We start from the raw sequence: 20,526 nt of genomic DNA, 5'->3' as shown, positions 1-20,526 counted from the left end.
AAATCATTAGAAAAATTTATTTCACAAAATAAAACTATTAGGAACTTTAAATTTAAGTATTAACACATTCATATCAAATTAAACATAATTCGATATTCATGTAAAGTTTTACATTCTTTCTTCAAACACTATCAATTTTCGTAAGAGAGCGTGAGGAATTAATACTGAACTATAACTAAGTAGTAAAAATAATTATAAACTAATAAAATAAATGCAAAAGCTATAAGTTATACAATACTAAATTGCTACTCTGTCTCAGCAGAGCAGACAACAAAAACAAAGGTACATAATTCAATTAAGACACTGGGTAGGTTGGAATAAGGTACAAATATCTACCTTTAAACAGAGCGCTCGCTATCATCTGACATTACTGAGTAAGGTTAACAAACACTTAAGTCTTGCTACATGAAAAGTTATTGATAAACTTAAATTAATTGCGGTTTAATTACATTAACGACAACTATGCTCTATTTTGCGATTGTTTATGATATTATGCACTTCAAGTTTGAACTTGGTGACAAGAGTCACTTGGATTGAAATAAACATCAATATGTCGTCTACTCAGAGTACAATTCTGGTGTTGCGTTTAAGCATTCGCTAAGGTAAACTTATTTACCTTTTATAGAACCTTAGTTCTGAACGTGAATCGCTGTAGAAAAAATATCGTGTGCTTGTAATCGCTATTGGTGGGAACACATCGTGGTTTCAAGTGATTAGTCTACCGGTTAGTCAGGTATGTCGCTGAGTCGCATGCCGCCGGGGCGCCGGTACATGCGTTCGTGCATGGGCAGCTCTCCCACGAGGAACCGGTCCAGGGTCTTGCCGGTGTGGCGGCTGTGGCCTGAACTCCTGAACGCGGTGCTTGCGTCTTGCCCCGCGTATTCCAGCATCACGTCTGCTCCACCAGGGTGCTAAAACAAAAATAGCCAGTTATAAGTTTGTGTCCAAATAAAACTTTTGGGGTCAGTAACATTCGAAGGTAGTTCAAACTGTATTCAATTACATCTAACTAGAATTTTTATTATGGCTCTACATCGTTATTAGGTACGAAATCGCGTGGTATTTTAGAAAATTACGAGTATTGAATCCTTGACCAGTGACTTTAGTCGGGATAGACAACCACTAAACCAGATAGATAACAATCACTTATCACAAATGCGTGATATGTCACGTTCGAGCTGATTGTAAACATTTGATGTTGCATTGAAAAGTATATAAATATCCTGGTTAGATCATTAGTTCAACTCACCTCATAAAGGAAAGTAGTTATGTCGTACACGCGGTCGTAGATGACCACCCAGCAGTCTTGAGGCGTGTCGTGCAGGGCGACTTCTTCCAGGGAGATGATGCGGTCTTTCGCATCGGGCGCCCCGGGTTCAGAACTGTCCGACCATTTGTCGGCCTTTTTCTCGACGGTCCAAGGGTTGACCAGTCGGAGCGCAGCCATGGTGAGCGCCATGATGTCCAGATCTTTGCTCTCCTGTTTGGGGATCGGAGTAGGCAGGCTCGAAGGCGCGGCTTGTACAGTTGCCATTATGGAAATGTCTTCTTTCTATAACTTCTTAAAACGTGTCTTGTCTATTCGTCTGCTAACGTCGTTCTCTTCAAATTGACTGAATGCGTTTGCTCGTCAGGAACCGCGAAACTCTGGAAAGGGATTACGAAACCTTATTAGCGCTTGCAATTTCACATTCTGCAGTTTAGGGTTGAAGATATTGTAACATTTATAGAGTCATAAAAATATTAATATTAATGAGATTACTAATATGTAAATATTTATTTGATCTCCATCAAAGTGCAGAACTTCCGATTTTTAACAAATACTTCTAATAGATCACAACGTTAAAATACGTTGCTTTATACAGGCGACTCTAGCTAGACAGGCGTGCGGCAGCCCTCAGGTGTGTGCTGAAGCGTGAATAGCACATTCGATACTCTCGGCTCATATTAGTTTACAGTCTAAGACCAGCCTAGCCTATACCACCACCAGGGGATTAGGGGCTGTAGTGATGCTATAAAAACCTTTCGAGGCTTCAAATCTACATAGTAACGCGGCAGCCTGTGAAGCCGTATCTACTTTTGACCTCTGAACTTAAAACAAAGATAAAAAAAATGGAGGCATTTATCAAAAGCTGCGAAAAACAATGATGTGGGAAAAAGTTTATCGCAAACGTATGTTTGACGTAAAGGGTCAGTCGGGAAGACGTTTTAGTGACGTTTTCCTATGTATGCAAAGGTTTGACATTCAATTGTTTTAATTAAAAAATATTATTGACTTGTTTTCGAATAGGTAATTGAACTCTATTGTACATTAAGGTGAAGGTTATTGATTGTTTATTTCTAATTAAACTTTGAATTATAAACAACATTATTATCCATAATTACCTTTTAATCAATGCACTGTGCCGAAGGACTAGTGTTATCTCTGCTGATGCTCAAAGCGCGGGGAATGACTGTCACACCAGTTGTCACTATACCACCACTGTTTGTTATTGTATTCAGTTTCCACTATTTCAAGGTAATGCATGAGAGCGTAGATCATTGCCACGAACTAATGTTTTGTCATGTATAACTTGCGATTTGTGAATGAGTGCCGGTTTGGCGCGCGGGAGCTTTTATACCGCGCGCGCACGCGCCGGCGATCTGATGTAACACCGCACTATCTTGCCTACAGCGCGCCGCACGAGCTACGGTTCCCTCAATTAACACGGGATTTTTGATAAGATTACTATTAATTTTACACTCAATACAGGAAATGATCTATTTTTTACACAGTTTATTTATAAATTAAAATATTTCCATGGTATTTTCAATAAGTAGTTTTCAGTGATTGAGCCTTAGAAAATGACCGCATTATTTAAACTAACACGTGGATTGGAAACTTAAAAATAGAGAGCTAGATTATATTTTTACTTGTAATTATTTTAATAAAGTTTGAGTAAAAATTAAAGTTTGAAATTAGATGTGAAAATTTTATTTTTATTAACAAGATTATAGAATCATTTTAGGAATGTTTTTTTTTATATCAGTCAGTGGCATTTTAAAAAATGAACTTGACAACAATAGTAAGTAGCACGTCGATTACATAATGCCAAACCTAAATGAAGCGCATTAAACCGGTAGGATTATCTCACAAAGTAAAAAAATATTCCGCAAATGAACCTGCACTTGAACTTGAACATTTCGTAGATAATAAAAATGAAATATTCCTACTGCCAATTACGTATATTTATTTTTCTGAAAATGGAATTTTTAAATGTTACTACTACAATGAGGATATTATTTTAACAACGATGAAATGCCTTTTATGTTTTATGAACGTTGTTTTAGTGTTATTATTATTAAAATGATTGTCAAAGGAAGGATAATAACAATGCCTAAGTAATATTATAATCATGTTTCACAAAAGGAAATGTAGCGTGGGTAATTAAATAAACAAACATTTGTGTGCATGAAAATATTTGTTTGTATTGGACTGGGTGTTTTCTATGTATAATATGTATGTATTTACAAAAAAAAAGTATTTAAGTATGTTTATATCCGTTGTCTAGTACCCATAGTACAAGCTTTGCTTAGTTTAAAATGTAAAATGTAAAAGTATATTTATTTATTATTATTTATTTATTATTTAATTGGGGATATTAAACGATAAATAATATCCTTACACATAAAAATGTACATGTAACTTACTGTACTGAATCTGATTATCCGAGTCATATTACCTATACTGTATTTCATTGCATGAGTCTACTCTCTTAATGATCATTTATTAATTGGCACACGATTTTTCTATAAAAATTGGTTTGCGAGAAGTAGAGTTTAGTGTTAAGTACCTCGACCAACCAAGCTTTAACATACCTACTTACTGTAAGACCTAATAATAAACCTAAGTTTGAATGGGAAAATAAATGTATTTTTATTATTTTAAAGAAGCAGACTTTCAGGAGTGTATGAAATACACCGCTACTTATCACAAAAAGTTTTTGTCCATTATTTGCCTCGCAACAGCATAATTTAAATAGGTATAAAAATTTTACTTAATATCACTTACCTACGTTGTGAGATGTCTCGCCATATGACAAAATTTTGATGTCAGGCTGTTGATTAAAAGTTATCTTAATTTTGTTTACGTGACTTATCGTACGAATATTAGTGATATTGATGTTGTCATGCTTTAATTTTTCAAAATGAAAATTTGTCATGGAAAATCGTTTTTACGGTCTCACATATCCATTTGATAAAATAGATAAATACAAATGGGTATATTATTGGGCAGATAAAAGAGCCTGTTTTGACTGTTTAGTTACAATTTATGAATGACGACATTAAAACCCATAAATATTATTACGAAGATCGTAGAAGTCGTTTTGTTTACGCTGCGTTGGTCAGTTCTTTGACGCTGGTGACGTACGCGGTGAATGATCGCAACGTAATATTTTATCAGTTAACATAATAATAGTTCAATTACCACACATAGAGTATCGTCACGCTATATTCTAATCATCGGAAAATATATTATTAATTCCGGGGTTTCACTTTCGCAATCACGTCTGAGTCTACGACTAATACCTACTCTACATACAGGGTGGAAGGAACCACTTGGTAAAAGATACACTGAATTCAGGGGAATGAAAGAACAAAAAGTGCATATAAATATTTAAGTGTCACTCAATAGGTAAATAAAATTAAAACTGTATATTTTTGATTAAAATATTGTTGCATTAAAATAATTAAAAAAAAAGGTGTATTGTAAAGTAGTTCTTAGGCGATCTTACAATAGGATTAATTTATGTTTATTATATTATTTTTTATATGAAGCAGTGACTACCACGTCATTCACGTTCGACTTCTTATCTCGTGTTATTCCCGAAAATGAATGACGTGAAAAAATATTATTAATATAGTAAATTGAAAATGAAAACATTGTGGAGAACGTTACACCAATTTTCTTTGTGCAGGAAACAACTTTTCATTCTTATGAGTTTTCCAACTTGTTCCTTACACCATGTATTAGGTACCTATGTTTGTCTCTATGTCTGATACTGATTATATTATTTACACAGTCTTATAATGCAACGATGACTCTACCACATTATTTAAACCTCTTATTTACCTAGTATGTATTAAGATATAATTAAAAAACTGGTGTTGCTAAGCGCAGAACTTGAGAATGGCAGGATTAATTCTAAAAATATTTTTTTTCTAATTTTAATTGAAGTTCGAGTGAACAGTGAAAAATTTCCCGGAAAAACGTTAAAATCGGGAAAAGTCTCGGGTAAAAACTATTATTTTAGTATTTATTTGTTGATTGAAAACAGCTGTAAGTTTGTAGGTACATATTTCTATAAATAATAAAACACTAGGCCTGTCCCAGATGTCTTTTGCGCGTTAGATTATGATGAGTGATGAAAAATGTTTTTGCGATTGCCATACCTAACAGGCTTGTTTGCAAAAATTGCTATCGATTAAGCATCTAGTGACCCTGTTGTTGTTTTGATGACTGATGTAACATTTGAGACTGATTTCTTCCTGCGTTTGATTAGATTAGATTTATTTTGAATTTTTGCAATGATTCAAATAAACACCTGTTTTCATCATTTATGATCTCTACATTTACTAACGTCAGAATAATATTGACGTAGTTTCGCGCTCATTCTCAATAATTTACGTGATTTATTATTGTTTGGTTAGTTGTTTGGCTAAGGCATGAAATAGTGTAAATGTTTTAGTTTAATATAAGTAAGTACATGAAATAGTTTAGAAAACATAAGTACATGAGGTTATCAGATGAACTTATTAATATTATAGTCATGTCTTCGATGTAAACACCATTTGAAAATAATATCCTCATCTGGTTATCAAGAAAAGCTTTGGATGCGCAAGACTGACACGACACGCCTATAGATAGTGACGCACATGCAGCAATGAACAACAAAAATATTATTCTTTATTTGTGTTTTGCATTAATCGATACAATTGAAATTGTCTGCGCTATTCATAAGAATAGCTTTGTATTCTGAAGTACATAATTAATATTTTCATCAACTTCAGCCCACACGCCTTCTAGCGCGACTTTAGTGATAATTTTTCAACCGTTTGACAGTAAAGGTATTTTGTGTTAGTATTTATGTTGCTTTTTAAATGAATGATCTTAACAAAAAAGAAAGATTAGAAACTTTACTAAGAGTAGGATTTAAAACATTTTTCAAGACCTCACTAATTAGTTGTAAAACGCTTGTACTTTATAGCTACTTATGTTATGGAAAATTGTTTTTACGATATCGCAAACAAAAGTTGTTTTCGTAGAACCCAGGCCTACTCAATTCAAGAAAATTATTCGAGGTTTCACAACACAATGATATCAATTTATTTCTTTAAGTTAGTAGACAGTAGGTATCTTTGTAACGGAGTGTGTAATGTCACAGTTGCGATCGATCTGGTTCAACCCAGTTACACTTTATTAGGGTCATTATTGACCTGATAATGTCTTGATGAACACGAGAATAAAACGCAGTGTATTAGCCTTGAGAAAATTATACGCATAAGATATACAGACTGAATTTGCAATCAGTGTCCAAATTTTTAGGAGCGACTCCGAATCAGTAACTTAATCACCAAAAAAATCAATTCACGTAAAGAACATTTTTTCATATTAGATTATTTTTATCCGCTGCGCGCGTTTTCAAAATTGGCATTTGGCACACGTGGATAATTAATTTGCTTCGTTCATAGAAAAAGACACGTTAACTGCAAAGCTTAAAAGACATAATGGTACGAGAAAATAAGCATTAACCTTTAAAAATTAAGATATGGCCACCCGCGAATTACATTTTTAATAATTTTTTCGCGAAAAATATCACGATTAAAAATAGCTAAGATAAAGTTGTATTGTTAAATTGTTCTATAGAGCTTATTTAAAAAAATGAATTCTGTTTACAAAGTTATTCTGTATACATATAGGTTAAAAAACAATATTATAATCAGGTTGATTTGATACTGATTAGATAACCCATATTGAACTATTTCCACAGAAATTTGTTGGTTTTAGTGAAGTTAGATATTAATTGCGTTCTCAATTCATGTTCTTATCAGGGTTTGATTCAGAAGTTGAGTCTAGAACAGAAATAAATTATTTAGATGGCACGCGCTATAAACTTGTATACTATGTACTTGTACTCTTATGTTAGCCTCACAGAACGTTGTTTCAACATATCTTATTAATTTATGTATTAAATACATTAGTAGGACCTTTTATCTGTCTCTTATTTATTGTAAAGGTTGAAAAAGTATTTTTCGCTTGTCATTCAAAAGTTCAAGTGTATGTAACTTTCGGGTTTGGTTCACTGATTCCGATAGTTTAATCACGGTTTCCACGCTTGAAGTATCTAGAGACATTTCAAATTACCAAACATTAAAGATAACGAGAAAATTGTATTCTTAGCGTCATGAAATCTCTTTGTTTAAAGTTTAGAGCGATATCAACATACATAATGAATCAACAATCATGATGATTAAATTATTATTGCATTTAATATTATGAATGAATCGTATCGTTGTGAACTTGACCTTACGGCTCAGATTCGGCTTATTTTCATAATAGGCGTGGTTCATTGAACAAGTATAATTTTATCAGTGTCTTTTAGATTTAAAACAACACTAATCTCACTAACTTTTTGTATGAATATTCTTATAAAAGCTTAAAAAATATAGTAAATAGGAGTAGAATTAGAAACAAAAAATGAAACTAATTTTTATGAGCGTTTATCGCTGAAAATATTTACTTCACATTTACTTGGTTGTTACAAACAGAAATTAAAACTCATAAAATAACTGACAAATTTTTATTTAATCCGTTAGTGTTAGTAGTAATCAAATTGTACAATAAAATTAAGCCGAAGTTTTGTTTCATGTTTTTGTTTTAAGGCATCATTACATTATAATTCAATGTAAGGCATAGAGATTTATTTCAAATAACGTAAAATAATGCGTTTTATCGATTTCAGTTTACATTTCTCTTTAGTCACGCGGGCCGTGCGTAAACTAAAGAACGCGCGTGAAAGATGCGCTTGCGTTGGCTGACGCAAGCGCGCGCGCTATAACGTGAGACTTTCAGCGCCGGCGCTCTGCGGAAGATAGTTTGTATGAAACTGGGTAGGGTCATACAAATTAATTAACCTTTGTATGTATTATATGAAAGAATACTGCTACTATGTAGATTTTGGTAAAGAAAATCTAAAAAAAAAGTCTCGGGAAATCCTTCNAATCCTTTAGGAAGTCCTCGTGTGTTGACTGCATTTTTATTGTTAAACTATAATATTTTTTTATGTTAAGTAAATATTGTTTTATTCTATTTATTTATTGCATAATGTTAGCTAAGAGTTTGGCGTCAAACCAGTATATTTTTCTTGACTTTTATAGTAGGTACGTATGCGGCTAAACATAGCAAAGATGGTGTATAACTGAGGTCCTTTTTTTCATCTTTAAACCAGTTCACCGAGTATTTTAATGAAGAACGGCCTATTAATAGCTTCATTGAATCAATTTTCGTCTTGAGTAAAGGTCAATACATAAAAAAGTGTCAGGTTAGGCCGCACAGCTTAAAGGAGTTGAAGTAAGAAAATATGAAAGTAATAATATTTAGATATTATTGTAATCCGTTGCAGTACATCCATAAAATGATTTCCCTAAATATAAAGTGAAGTAATTCTCTAAATAATGCATGATAGGTATTTATCTTATTTAAAGTTCAAAAATGACAAAACGTTTGTTACAATCTACGGTTACTTACCGATTTCGCTGAAATGAATATCACATTATCACACAAACTTTACTTAACCAGCCTTAATCATTATTGCTCAAGGTAATAATAATGGGTAAAAATAACTATGCTCGGTTTAATTTCAAAAAGATACCAAGGTATGATACAGATATCTATGCATATTGCATAAGTACTTAATATGTATATTTTTTGCTCTCAGAATAACCTAATATAATGTAATGAACCTAATATAATGAATAACCTGAGTATGGCAGAAAGTCATTATATGGACTGGTTTTGTTGAAGTCAATTACCTATAAGTTCAGCCGAGGTCATCTAAAAGGCTGAAATTACGATACATAAAGTTGACAATAGCTATTGAGCTAACCCATTGGGTTTAGGCATCAACAAGCCCCGATTGGACCCTCATAGCAACTGTTGGACTATTGTGGTAAAGCCTCTCCGAACACAAGTTACAATATCGTGATTACCTAAAGGAATAATTAACAGGAGTATGTGTAATTTGTAAGCATAATAACTAAGTCTAAAAGGTGATGTAATTTTAACGATTATTTTTGTTCCAGTTGTTTTTCTGTCATTAAAATTACCCATTTTTATCATCTTACTAGGTAGGTACATGGTTGAAGCACGTGCGTGTCTAATGAATATTACATGCATGAGTCAAGTGGTCATTTTTAATTAAAGACTTGCAAAGTGTTTTGTTTGTTACATAATATGACACATTTGTACATGTAATAAGGGGCACAACCCTATCGTCGTTTGGCTTAAAAATATTCTAATGGTCGAGATTAGTGGGATTTCAGTTACAAAAATAAAAATTGATTTGTTATAGAATTTCAATCACCCTTTTATCTCAATATGAAATAAATAAATATTAACAAATTTAGTTAAATTTTAGTTACATTAAGTTAATATAATGGTGCTGGTTGTACAATAAGTAATAGCAATGTAAAACATCTTACTAATCTGAATTGTACAATTATTATCCTGAATAAAATAAAATAAATGAATGAATATACCCGGAATCGATAATGTCGCAAATTATCGTTGACATTAAGATAACCATAGATTTGGGCCGATATCGCGACTCGTGCGCAGTCCGCGGGGATCCATTGATATCCGGCGCGGGCGCAGACTGACTGGGGTATTCCGTTTGTTGCGTCATACGCGTGCGACAGACGCCCGAAGCTTGCTGACCGTTGCTTTTGTAGAGCTAGCAGAATACTACGCTTTTGACTGCTAAGGAATGCAATTAAAATGTTATTCGTTTACTGACATTGTTATTTTAATGTTTCAGATATGAATCGTTATAGGACTAAAAAGTCGTGAGGGGATGGAGATACACGTTTCAGAGGAAACGTATTTTTAATTAATTTCTTTCTTTTCATATTTTTATTGCTGGGGATTTAAGTACTAAACCAAGTTATTTATAAAATGAACATTAATTAATTATTATTTTCATCTCTTCTAATTTTGTAATAATTATTAAATAATTTTAGGCAAATTTTTTCAGTTAAATAATTGCTTTTATCAGGTTTGAAAAACGACAGAAAGTCATCAGTTGTTTGTGGAATAAGCATATTCGTGCTGTAAAAATTGTTACATTTTAAAATATTTTCACCAAAAAACTATTTGTTCTGATGATAGTAGAGCATAGGTGTAAAAACGTAAAACGTACTCAACGATTTCTATTGACCCAGATTTCCCACTAAGGTCAAATTTTTGATTTGAATTCGAATTCTAAATCCGGATCATGGAGGCGCGGCATGCACCGCCGATGCTACAGCGTCAGCGACTACGGCGCTGACTGGGCTTGTACGATTGTTGCGTCAGAAACGTAGAAATGCTGACGGCTACAAAATGGTAGAGACGATGCAAGTATTGGACGGATTTATAAATTCTGTTCCTAAATAAAAATATAAATTAAATAAATGACCAAAGTTTACTAAATAGGCGGTGAAATCGTAATATCGAAAGTTTTAATAGCAATCGTTGGTCGGTAACAAATCTAACTGTACCTATTAATTTTCAAAACGGATATTTTTGTACAAAGTGCAAAATGCTTAAACTTCCCCTGAAAAATGGTGAGGGGTTTTCCAATCTACTTAGACATAGCACTATTAGTTATTTACTAACTAGTAGTTTAAAGTTTAGTGCTTTAAAGTTCAGCTGAATTAAGTTGAGCTTTTGAAACGACTACGCTTCCTAAAGTTTTTGGTTTGCTTTCGATTCAATCAAAGATAGTAAACAATTTACGCAATCAGTTCATTGACTGTTTAATCAGCCACCTCCCAATCGTGTGTAGCGGAGGCGCGGTCGCGTGCGCGGGGGCCCATTGTAGTCTCGTGCGCGGTCGGGTCAGCTGATTCTACTAGAGCGGCCATTGCGTCAGCCACGCTGCAAGACGCTTTACGAACGTAAATTGTAATTATTTGTTTAAGTAATTAACATAACAGATGTTCCATTAATAAAAATATAATTAAGACAGATAACTTATACGCGGTGGTCATGAAAATAAATGCACTATGCAGAACTTCCCACTTCTCGTTCCGCTGCAATTCCTGTGTAGCCAAGATCTACAGCTTTACCGCCAAAATAAAACCCAACCAATAAAGCTCAAATTATTACTTGCTTGTTTCAGCATACCCCTCTCTGGATGTTGAAATAAGTTTACTTTGACTGGAATTGAACCTAGTTAGTACTCACTCACTACATTAAAGTTAACTTATTTTTACGTTTAAATTAATTATCTATTTTAATATCTAAAGTTGTCGTATCCCAAATCGCAAATGCTGTACAATCAAGTATTTTCACCTCTCCATTCAGATTATCCTAATCTATATGGGATCAAATATCAAGTTTCTATATTTATATTTATACATCTGGCAGCCGTTTTGAACATTCATTGCAACCGCTCTGTACGTTTGAAAAAATCGTGTCAAGGTACGACACGAGCAGCGTCGTTCACATATAGAAATATACATACCTACGTGGAAATTGAAAAGCTAGCGGAGCATGCAATCTCGCTCGGCTTACTGTGCTGAATGGATATTACTTAATAATGCTCATTTATGATCATTTGTTACTCAAGTCTGATCAACGTGTAAAATGATTTGAAAAAGTTATGATTAAGCGAAAATCACAGATTTCATGTTGATTGCTCTTTCAAAAATGAGTTGTTATGATGGTTGATTAAGTCGAGCAGTAGGGTTGTTGTGACTGTTGTTGCTACCCTCACAATAGATGATAATAAGAAGTTTAGTATTGCATGCATACGTTTGTGTTACTGAAGCATGCTATGCGTCCTCTGCGTGCATACCTAATACCACTGCGTGGTATTTTTGTGAACACAAACGCTATGGAACATGACTGTGCTTCATGTAGTGATACGCTTACCTACCCTCTTGTAGAAGCACAGAGTACTTACAATGGATAGCGATGATTGTGATTTTACGTGATTTTCAGAGGCTAATACCACTAATACCTACAAGTGCGCCTCATTAATGTTATCTTAAGTATTCTGCATTTGTAAATATGTGTGTCCGTACAGTTAATGTTTTATGTCTTAAATTTTTAGTCTGCCAGATTAAGTATGTATTTACGACTTTACACACAACATTTACAACAACAGGAAAACTTTTAAATCTATTAACCAAGCGCCTCGGCATCTTGTTGAGCAAATTTACGATTGCTCGACTGGTTATTTGGTACTGTTACGATTAAATAAGGTACACATACTATGATATAAACATTTAGATGATTATACAGATGTACAACTAATTTGAAATTGAGTTAGTTACATTTTCACATCAATATCATCGATTTTTAATTCGCCTATTAAGTAAATGACTATGCATTAAACTTGTTGACTTGTTTACTATGCATAGAGCAAGAGCAGAATATCATTTATGAACCAATATTGTGAAATCGATTAAAAAGTCTGGATCAAACCACTTTGAGCCACTTTCATTATGTTGTGGTTGCAAATCAATTTAAACTCAATCTTGTTAATTACACTTGAATCCATGCAGAATAATGTGAATTTAGGATAACGAACACTGTGCGGTTAGTTGAATTAATAGGTATAATACCTCATCATCTTTATTTTTAATGCAAACTAGCTGTGCCCGCGACTTTGTACTCGTGATAAACCTTATCACCTTGAGGTATAAACGTCACATTCTTAGACATATGGAGGAGGTTTTTAACAAACACTGTACCACGAGAATTTTGCCCTGGTATAGAGTCCTACTGCTGCATGCATAACATAGGAGAGTAATAAAACAATGACATATCTAGATAACAATATATTTTTGTCATCAACGACAAACTTAACAACAGACTACAACATAGATCTTCTCAACGAAACGCCTGCGCGAAGTTTAAACTTTGCAATAAGTACATAGTATTATTCCTGTGAATTGTTTTCCAACATATCGAACACTACCTAAGGTCGAGTACATAGTATTTAAAATTCACATAATCCCATAACTTAGTGAAGACCAAATCAACGCGAAAATAAATGGACGGCTTAGAATAATATTAGGATACAACCATGGGTGCCAATTTTATGGCGATGCAAGACAGCAGAGGTGCCTAGTTTGCCGTCTAAATAATTGTGTCATGTCAATTATTGTAATAAATTCCTCTAATTAATAAATCTGGAGGCGTATTTTCGTAGTATTAAAATTCAGATTAGCATACGATTTCATACCATTTACATATGTAGTTACACGAACTGAAATTCTACTGCACAAATTGTAGAGCGCCTACAGTAACTTTTTATGCACATCATCTTAGTGGATCTTACAAAATAATATTATCAGGCGCGATGTTCTGCTGTTTTTTCTCGAGTTATATTTTGTGTTGACAGAAAATTAAATTAAATTTTACACAAGGCGCACCTAAAAGTTTTTGAAACGCATTATTATGCGTAACAAAGACGGCAAACTGGGTCCATTCTGCTATGAGCAAAGGCGAAGTGGTGGATAACGGATAAGCTGTCAAACAAATAAAATAGTCGACACTAACGGGACATATTAATTGTTGCAGTTTCAAAGTATTAAAATAATTCTTACACACTAATTTTAAAATTGCTTTTGGTTTGACGTGTTCCATACGTAAATGATGAATTGACTCAAATATAGACGAGGCGCGTGGGCCAAGCCATAATAATGTATACTTAAGTGTTATAATCATACAAACTTACTATAGGTAAATGGTATAAGTTAAAATTAATTATTATTACACGTACAAAATATACAGTATATATATAATATTTCAGTGCAAAGGTACTCTGTTAAAAATAATTAATTATTAAGTGTTTTCATTTTTTAATAAGGAGATCAAATTATATTTTGGAGAATGACAATGTTTTTAACAATTGTAACATTAGTGTAAGGTGAAGGTCTCAAGGTGAAAACAGTAACAAGATTCTAATTAGCAATGCTTTACATTTGATGATGAATATCTACTAATGTTACACAAGAAGTAAAAAGCATAACTTGTGAATGTGACTTTGATAAAATGTAAATATTGGCCAGATATGATCTAATGTTTTATTAACAAAATTATTACGTAATTATATAGATAGGTACAAGAATAATAGATGTTTGACCTTTCCAATTACACCAGATTGATGTTTGCTTATAAGAAAAATTCAGAAGTGACTTCAAACCTGTCTATATGAATGTCGCAAAATACAAAATTTATCCGAATCATCTAGTTATTTGGCGGTTTGGTCGGGATATTATTAAAATTTGGCTCTACATCTCTATATTACATACATCGATACAACCTAGGGGACATAGGACCATAAGTCAAGATACAACCTGCATTATACCTGAAGTACTATTTTATTATTTATAACACCAGAAACTTCGGAAAAACTACTTTTATCACGATTCATATTAATGCAAGTCACTCCTTGGTATTTTTCTTTAGCAAAGTGTACGGTAAGAGGTTGGTAGAGTCGCGGAATTATCCGCAATACATCAACTGTAAGTACACGCAAAAATTGTTGGGATTGTAAAATGCTTTTGGCACTAACTTCAATAAATATTTCAATATAATTTTATTTTACAATACATTCAAATTTGATATTTACAGCTTACAGATACAGATATTTATTTACAACGGTCACTTTCAGTTTATATGAATTAATGAGGTTCAGTTACAGCATATTACATTTTATACAAATACGCGAATAATGCGATGGTTGGAACGTGTACAATATCTACAGTCGTATTAGTTAAGCACTAGCCACTCTCACATTGATACACCGGGAGTATGCATACGATAACGTAGGTGCCACAATATATACAATAAATATTTAGTATCTTTAAAAAGATTTCAGTTATACAGTTTCATAAAATGTCACCCCGTGACAATCTACGCACAATATCTATGACAAAAAATATTTATTGATTTAAACACCTAACAAAACATTTGATTATATTGCACACATTTATTATTATCTACTTATAAATTAAAAGAGTGGGCTAAAATCCCTCTCCGCCATAATTTCCTTAACTCACCGCAAATCTACCTGATGGAATGACATGTCTGACGCTTCTGTACGTAGCTTCACTAAGCAAACTGATAAATGCGTTCAAAGCAATTTTAGTGGTAGGTAGGTATAAATTACAGAAACAAAATACTGATAACTAGGTATACTAAGAACTATTAAAAGCATTGAAACCTTTTAGAAATGGTAAAACGATTTCTTTCAACTTAAAATAAGTGAAGTGAAAACAATATAACGTTACTTCCGTTGAACTAATGTCTGAAGATTAAAACTAAAATAGTATGACAGCATGTTTAAACGTGAACAGCTTGCTTAGGAGCGCGTCGCGTGCTGCAAGCTCTGCTCTACCAATGACGACGATGAAGGCTACTGCATGAGACGGCGGACCGGCGCCCGCGCCGATGCAACGATCTGGGATGAGATGCCCCGCGAGACCTGACCTGAACCCTTCCAACGCAACTGATGGCACATGGATGACCCCTCGTGACCCCTGTGGGATGACCGTGTCGAGAAGCGATCGATTCTACTGATTAACTACTAATTAATGTGAATATGAAACGACGACTCGAATTTCCCTCAAGTGTGATCTCTTTATAGCACCATTGCCAATCAATGAAACATTAGCACGATTCATTTCAAAAATAATGTAATAAGATCTATGTTATCGTCATCTCTTTACAACTCTAGTTCTAGAAAAAATTGTTACGGAATCGAATCGACCGAAACTACCTGCGAATTTACTTTAAAATTTTAAAATGTGTGATTTCGAGATGAACTTATCATAAATTGGTAAAAGTAGGAGAATTTCTTTTATTTTATAAAATTCAGTCACTGACTACTGGTAAAATTGGTTTAGACTCTACTTCTAGAAAATAATTTACAAAATTTTCATTCAGCCTACCCGAAATATCCCGTTAGAAAAGAGGGACGTAATTTAGTTATAAGAAATGTTAAAAACCTCTCGGGCAGTGTGCATCGTAACTAATTTATTTCCAATATTCTGGACAATCTTCGAGATGTAAAAAATAGTTTTGCCTCCCTTGTGCCATTAATTTTGTATAGCCTTTAGTTTACCTGCGTCGTATCGCCATTGTGGCGAGTCCCCATTTCAGCCCGTTGCCGTCTTGTTTATGGTCGCCCATCAATGATCATCATTCATAGCTGTGATTCTTTGTAGAGCAAAACGCGTATTCGCCGACTGTTTGGCTCCGATTCAAATGTCTGATACCTCCTCGTTGGAGATCTTGTATTGCATGATCACACATACAGCACGTCTTTTGGAAAACTTCCATCTTTTATTAATAATCGAAAACACATAAGTTAGGTAACAAAAAACGAGAACGACATAACGGAATCGCTGTTATGTCCCAATTGGGTACGTTTGCGACATCCCATATTACAAATGATCGTAATCACACGAATATGGTTTTGTTTCAACTGTGATAATCGCAAGGATTTTACAATATATGTTATTCAATGCGGATATTAAAAAAATAATTACGGTTTTGATATGCTTTTTTACAAATTTCTTATAACATTTGCTTAAGAGACGTGTGTGCGTCCAGGGTTACAAAAGTCTGTAACGAAAGACGCGTGTATCAGTGTTGCGAAAGACGGTATCATCGGAGCTGTCTTCAGTTCAGCGTCGCGTTCAGAAGAGCATGTGACAGCGCAGGTTGGAATTGGCTATTCCGTGGTGTGAGCGGTGAGGTCGACCCCCGGCGTCGCGGTGCCCAGCGCGGCCGGAGGGTCGCTGGCGGGGAGGGAGAGTAGATGTTAGGCCTCCAGGAAAATCAAGGCTGTCGGCTTCGGCTCCAGGTTGGACTTCTTCGCCTCAACCACTAGGAACTCGATATCCTGGAAGTTACGTCTGCTATTACAGAAACATATTAATAATCATTCATTAAACTGTTGCGCAAAGATAATCTCAGACTTTCTCTCATTACCTATTTTCCTGTTTAGGATTATGTGGGAGGCTGCAAAACTAGTGCCAACATAACGCAAGTTGTATAGTTGTATTCAATCATCGCAAATACAATGGGTGTTTCAAAAGCTTATCTCCCCGCACACAATCAAAGAAAGCATTACGTAAGTGACCACAGATGCCGATAACTCTGCAAGAGTCGTATTGAATACAGTTTATTATATTACGCCTTTCAATACTGGCTGTGGATATATGGGTGATTTATTTAGCGGATGTAGAGGAACCCACGTAACACTAGGAGGCGTATTTTCGTGATAATTAGTAGGTCTATTAAACTTAGGAGTATAAAACAAATAATTGATGTAGTTGTACCGAATATTATAAGAAATGCGTAAGTAACTCCGTTTGTCTATAATCGATAGGGATGCACACAAATGCCATATTTCAAACTGATTGAACTTAAAAAAATCGCAAGCCTCTGATAGGTCTTCATCTTGCGAACATTCGTTTGCCAAACGGCTACTTTGATACTCTATTCTATAGCAATATCATTCTTAGGAACCTATCAATTTTTTTTCAAAACAGCTCACACTTTAAAGCTCTTATAATTCTCATTTCTTTCCTCATTCTTATGGATAATGTCCAATCTATCCTTATCCTCTCTAGCTCGTATCCTCATAGCACTACTTACGGGTTTGTCCCTCTGCGCGAAGGACTCCGCGATAAGCCGCGCCACGTCCTGGTGCTGCATGCCCTCTACTCGATGCCCGTCCACCGCCAGGATCAGCTGCCCCACCTCCAGCCCGCCTGCCTCGTACGCCGCACCGTGCTCCTGGAACGGTCGTCATCGTCATCAGCAGTCAGCACACATCAAGAATCGCAAGTAGAGATGGCCTTACATTGTTAAGGGAGTTGAGACAACTGTTAGGCTGAGTTGCAGAAGGTACNTTTTTTTTTGAAGGGACGCGCGCTGGTAGCTTGAGGAGCTTTTCCAGCTTCACCGGGCAGAGTGGCGAGTACAGAAGGTACTCTAGCCGTTTGGCGATCGTCGGTGCGCGTGCCGACGAGGCCGAGTGTGGGCTTCGCGAAGCGAAGCCCAGGCTCGTCCGCGTCGGTCGCAGACCGACGTTCGCGATCGGGCCGTATCGAGCGCATAAGGCGCCCGATCAGTGGCGAACCCAACTAGAGGGTTGCCCACCGCGGTGTTGGACCAAAGTCCAGTCTACGGCGGGCTCACTCTAGTGGGCCCGATCGAGGGGACTACGGACGCGGCCTGAGGACGCCACGGTAGGCTCGGACCTCGGCTCAGGCCGTGTCCGGGGGACGGATAGGGGTAAAATGAGGTGGTGAAACTCAGCCTTAAAGAAGCCTGCAATTTGTTCCTTCCTTGCATGAAGTTTTCTTATTGTGATACTTTTTTTGAATTGGTTCAAAGATTGAGCTAATACATATCTATCTTGGGAGCCTATTCTTAACCACTCAGTTGCTAAGGTAAGGCTCGTGCCAGTTGTTTTTGGAGATCATAGTAGCGTTAAAAATGTTCTTAACAAAAATATTCAATATCAAAGTCCAAAACTATGTAGAGAGAGTGCTCTACTTAGTAGGTACAATATCCATGACTCAGAGAAGGCAGGTATCTAGAAATGCTCGTACTCAGCATCCAAACATGCCCCTTGCGGGATCCATACCGAGCGAAGCACTATACTTAACTGCTTATTACATAAGCTAGTGCTCTTATTCGTTGCGGCTGTGCTCTCAAGTGGATATTTTTTAAAGAATGTATGTAGCATATACATACATAGTTAAATAATTCATCCAGTTGGAGTTTGTTTTTGCCGTGTTACAAATAGAAAGAGTTCTGTAGGCAATGTAAATAATAAAATTATTACTTTGTGGTTAGGGCTAAAGATAAATCTAGCTTTTAATAGTATATCTGCTAAAATAACGCGAAGCATTGTTAAAACAGCCTTAAATTATATGCAATTTCAATTTATTTTAACTTTATTAAATAGGTAGACAAGCATTGCTTTGCGTCATGTAATGGTAGTACGAGTACATTATATTTTCCGGTTCAGTAGGCGCAAATTACTTACATGAATATTTATTATTCTGGGTAACGGATGCTTAGTATTTGCGCCACCCTCTATCGCTATGCCAAGTATCGGTTTTGTCTTTTTGACTGTTATGTGGAGGTTTCCATGGTGGTCGGGCACCACTCGGGCCGCCCGGCCGTCGTCCATCTGAGTTCCATCACCATGCTGCAAGCGCTGCATCGACTGATGTCTCCGGATCCCTCCCCGGTCCTCTAAAAGCGCACCTCCCTCCTCTTTCATGTCGAAACTTCTCGACAACTTATGAGCCAACTCCTGAAAACGTCACTCAAACTTAACAACGACAATGCACAGACATAACTCCGAGTATGTAGAGTTTTCTAAATTAGTTACAAAATACATTAATGAGATACAGTACCTAATCCTAGTTACTATGTATACCACATCCACACTAAGTAACTGTTACGCTACTATGCTAATAACAGCAAGTTATTCAGCCTCTAAATGTAAGTTGTGCTCAAAAATATTGTAGTGTGTAGCTGGGTGGCAGAGGGCAGTAACTCCGAGCACGCCGCGTTCCTCTCCCAGGAACCACAACTATACCAGTATGTACGACTTACGACCGTGTGCCTCTCAGTTACAACAATGTAAAGTGATAACTTGTTATACGTCGAATGTATCGAGAAGCTGTAAGTGAGATGTGTGCTGGAGGCTCAGAATCATGCGTTTCGATCACTCGGTGGCGTGGTTCAAAGTGGGTATATTTTACAAGTGTTCAATGTATTCATGGAGAGTCATTATCCCGATTGTTTATGAATATCAATAAAACCAGGTTAAGTCAATTTACAACCATGAAGCAAAATATACAAAATTATGACGAAATGCGTAATTTAGAGTAAGCTCCGAAAGAAAAATGTTTTATAAAAAAAAATTGCAGTGCATACTCGTAGACGCCACCATGCAGTTCATACATTACATGAGTCTTTACGATCGCGAAAATAAAATATAATAGAAAATGATTTTTCTAACATCACACAAACATTAATCTTGAAACAAACTTTATGAGTTGATTGATAAATTCGTACCTACTATTTTTTCATGCAGTACGTCAGCTCAATCCATCCAAAACAACATTCTACAGGCTAATGATTACCGGAATGATACGACCAAATAAATCAATTTACTTAAATGTGCGTCACTACATTAAAATAAAACTAATAGAACAAATGAAATATTTAATGCGTTA

General features: G+C 35.3%; 2 protein-coding genes across 2 annotated transcripts in view; both read right to left on the bottom strand.

Moving 5' to 3' along the window:
• Positions 1–481: 481 nt before the first annotated feature.
• On the bottom strand, positions 482–2,612 carry LOC114357379 (cytochrome B5-like protein). Its single transcript, XM_028310977.1, has 3 exons — positions 2,386–2,612; positions 1,250–1,647; positions 482–911 (listed from the first exon to the last, which is right to left on the bottom strand). Exons 2-3 carry the CDS (start codon positions 1,532–1,534, stop codon positions 726–728), a joined length of 471 nt encoding a protein of 156 aa, XP_028166778.1. The 5' UTR covers positions 1,535–1,647; positions 2,386–2,612; the 3' UTR covers positions 482–725.
• A 10,461-nt stretch (positions 2,613–13,073) lies between these two features.
• The window catches only part of dysc (whirlin protein dyschronic), a 71,570-nt gene continuing 64,117 nt past the window's right edge, over positions 13,074–20,526 (bottom strand). The window contains exons 17-19 of the mRNA XM_028310909.1: positions 19,323–19,595; positions 17,921–18,061; positions 13,074–17,162 (exon numbers count right to left, since the gene is read on the bottom strand). Coding sequence (XP_028166710.1) covers positions 17,082–17,162; positions 17,921–18,061; positions 19,323–19,595 — 495 coding nt within the window. The 3' untranslated portion in view covers positions 13,074–17,081. The remainder of the gene's footprint in view (positions 17,163–17,920; positions 18,062–19,322; positions 19,596–20,526) is intronic.

The sequence above is a fragment of the Ostrinia furnacalis genome, unplaced genomic scaffold, assembly GCF_004193835.3.
Source record: "Ostrinia furnacalis isolate ACB-3 unplaced genomic scaffold, ASM419383v2 OfSCF3139, whole genome shotgun sequence".
NCBI lineage: Eukaryota > Metazoa > Arthropoda > Insecta > Lepidoptera > Crambidae > Ostrinia > Ostrinia furnacalis.
Note: the sequence above shows the minus strand (reverse complement) of the source record. Positions and strands in the feature narration are given on the sequence as shown.

Bases quoted from the DNA above. Each gene is read 5' to 3' on its own strand.
- LOC114357379 (XM_028310977.1), bottom strand. From the start codon at position 1,534: ATGGCAACTGTACAAGCCGCGCCTTCGAGCCTGCCTACTCCGATCCCC. The intron at 912-1,249 runs GTGAGTTGAACT...TTTTTGTTTTAG, and splicing joins TAACTACTTTCCTTTATGAG to CACCCTGGTGGAGCAGACGT.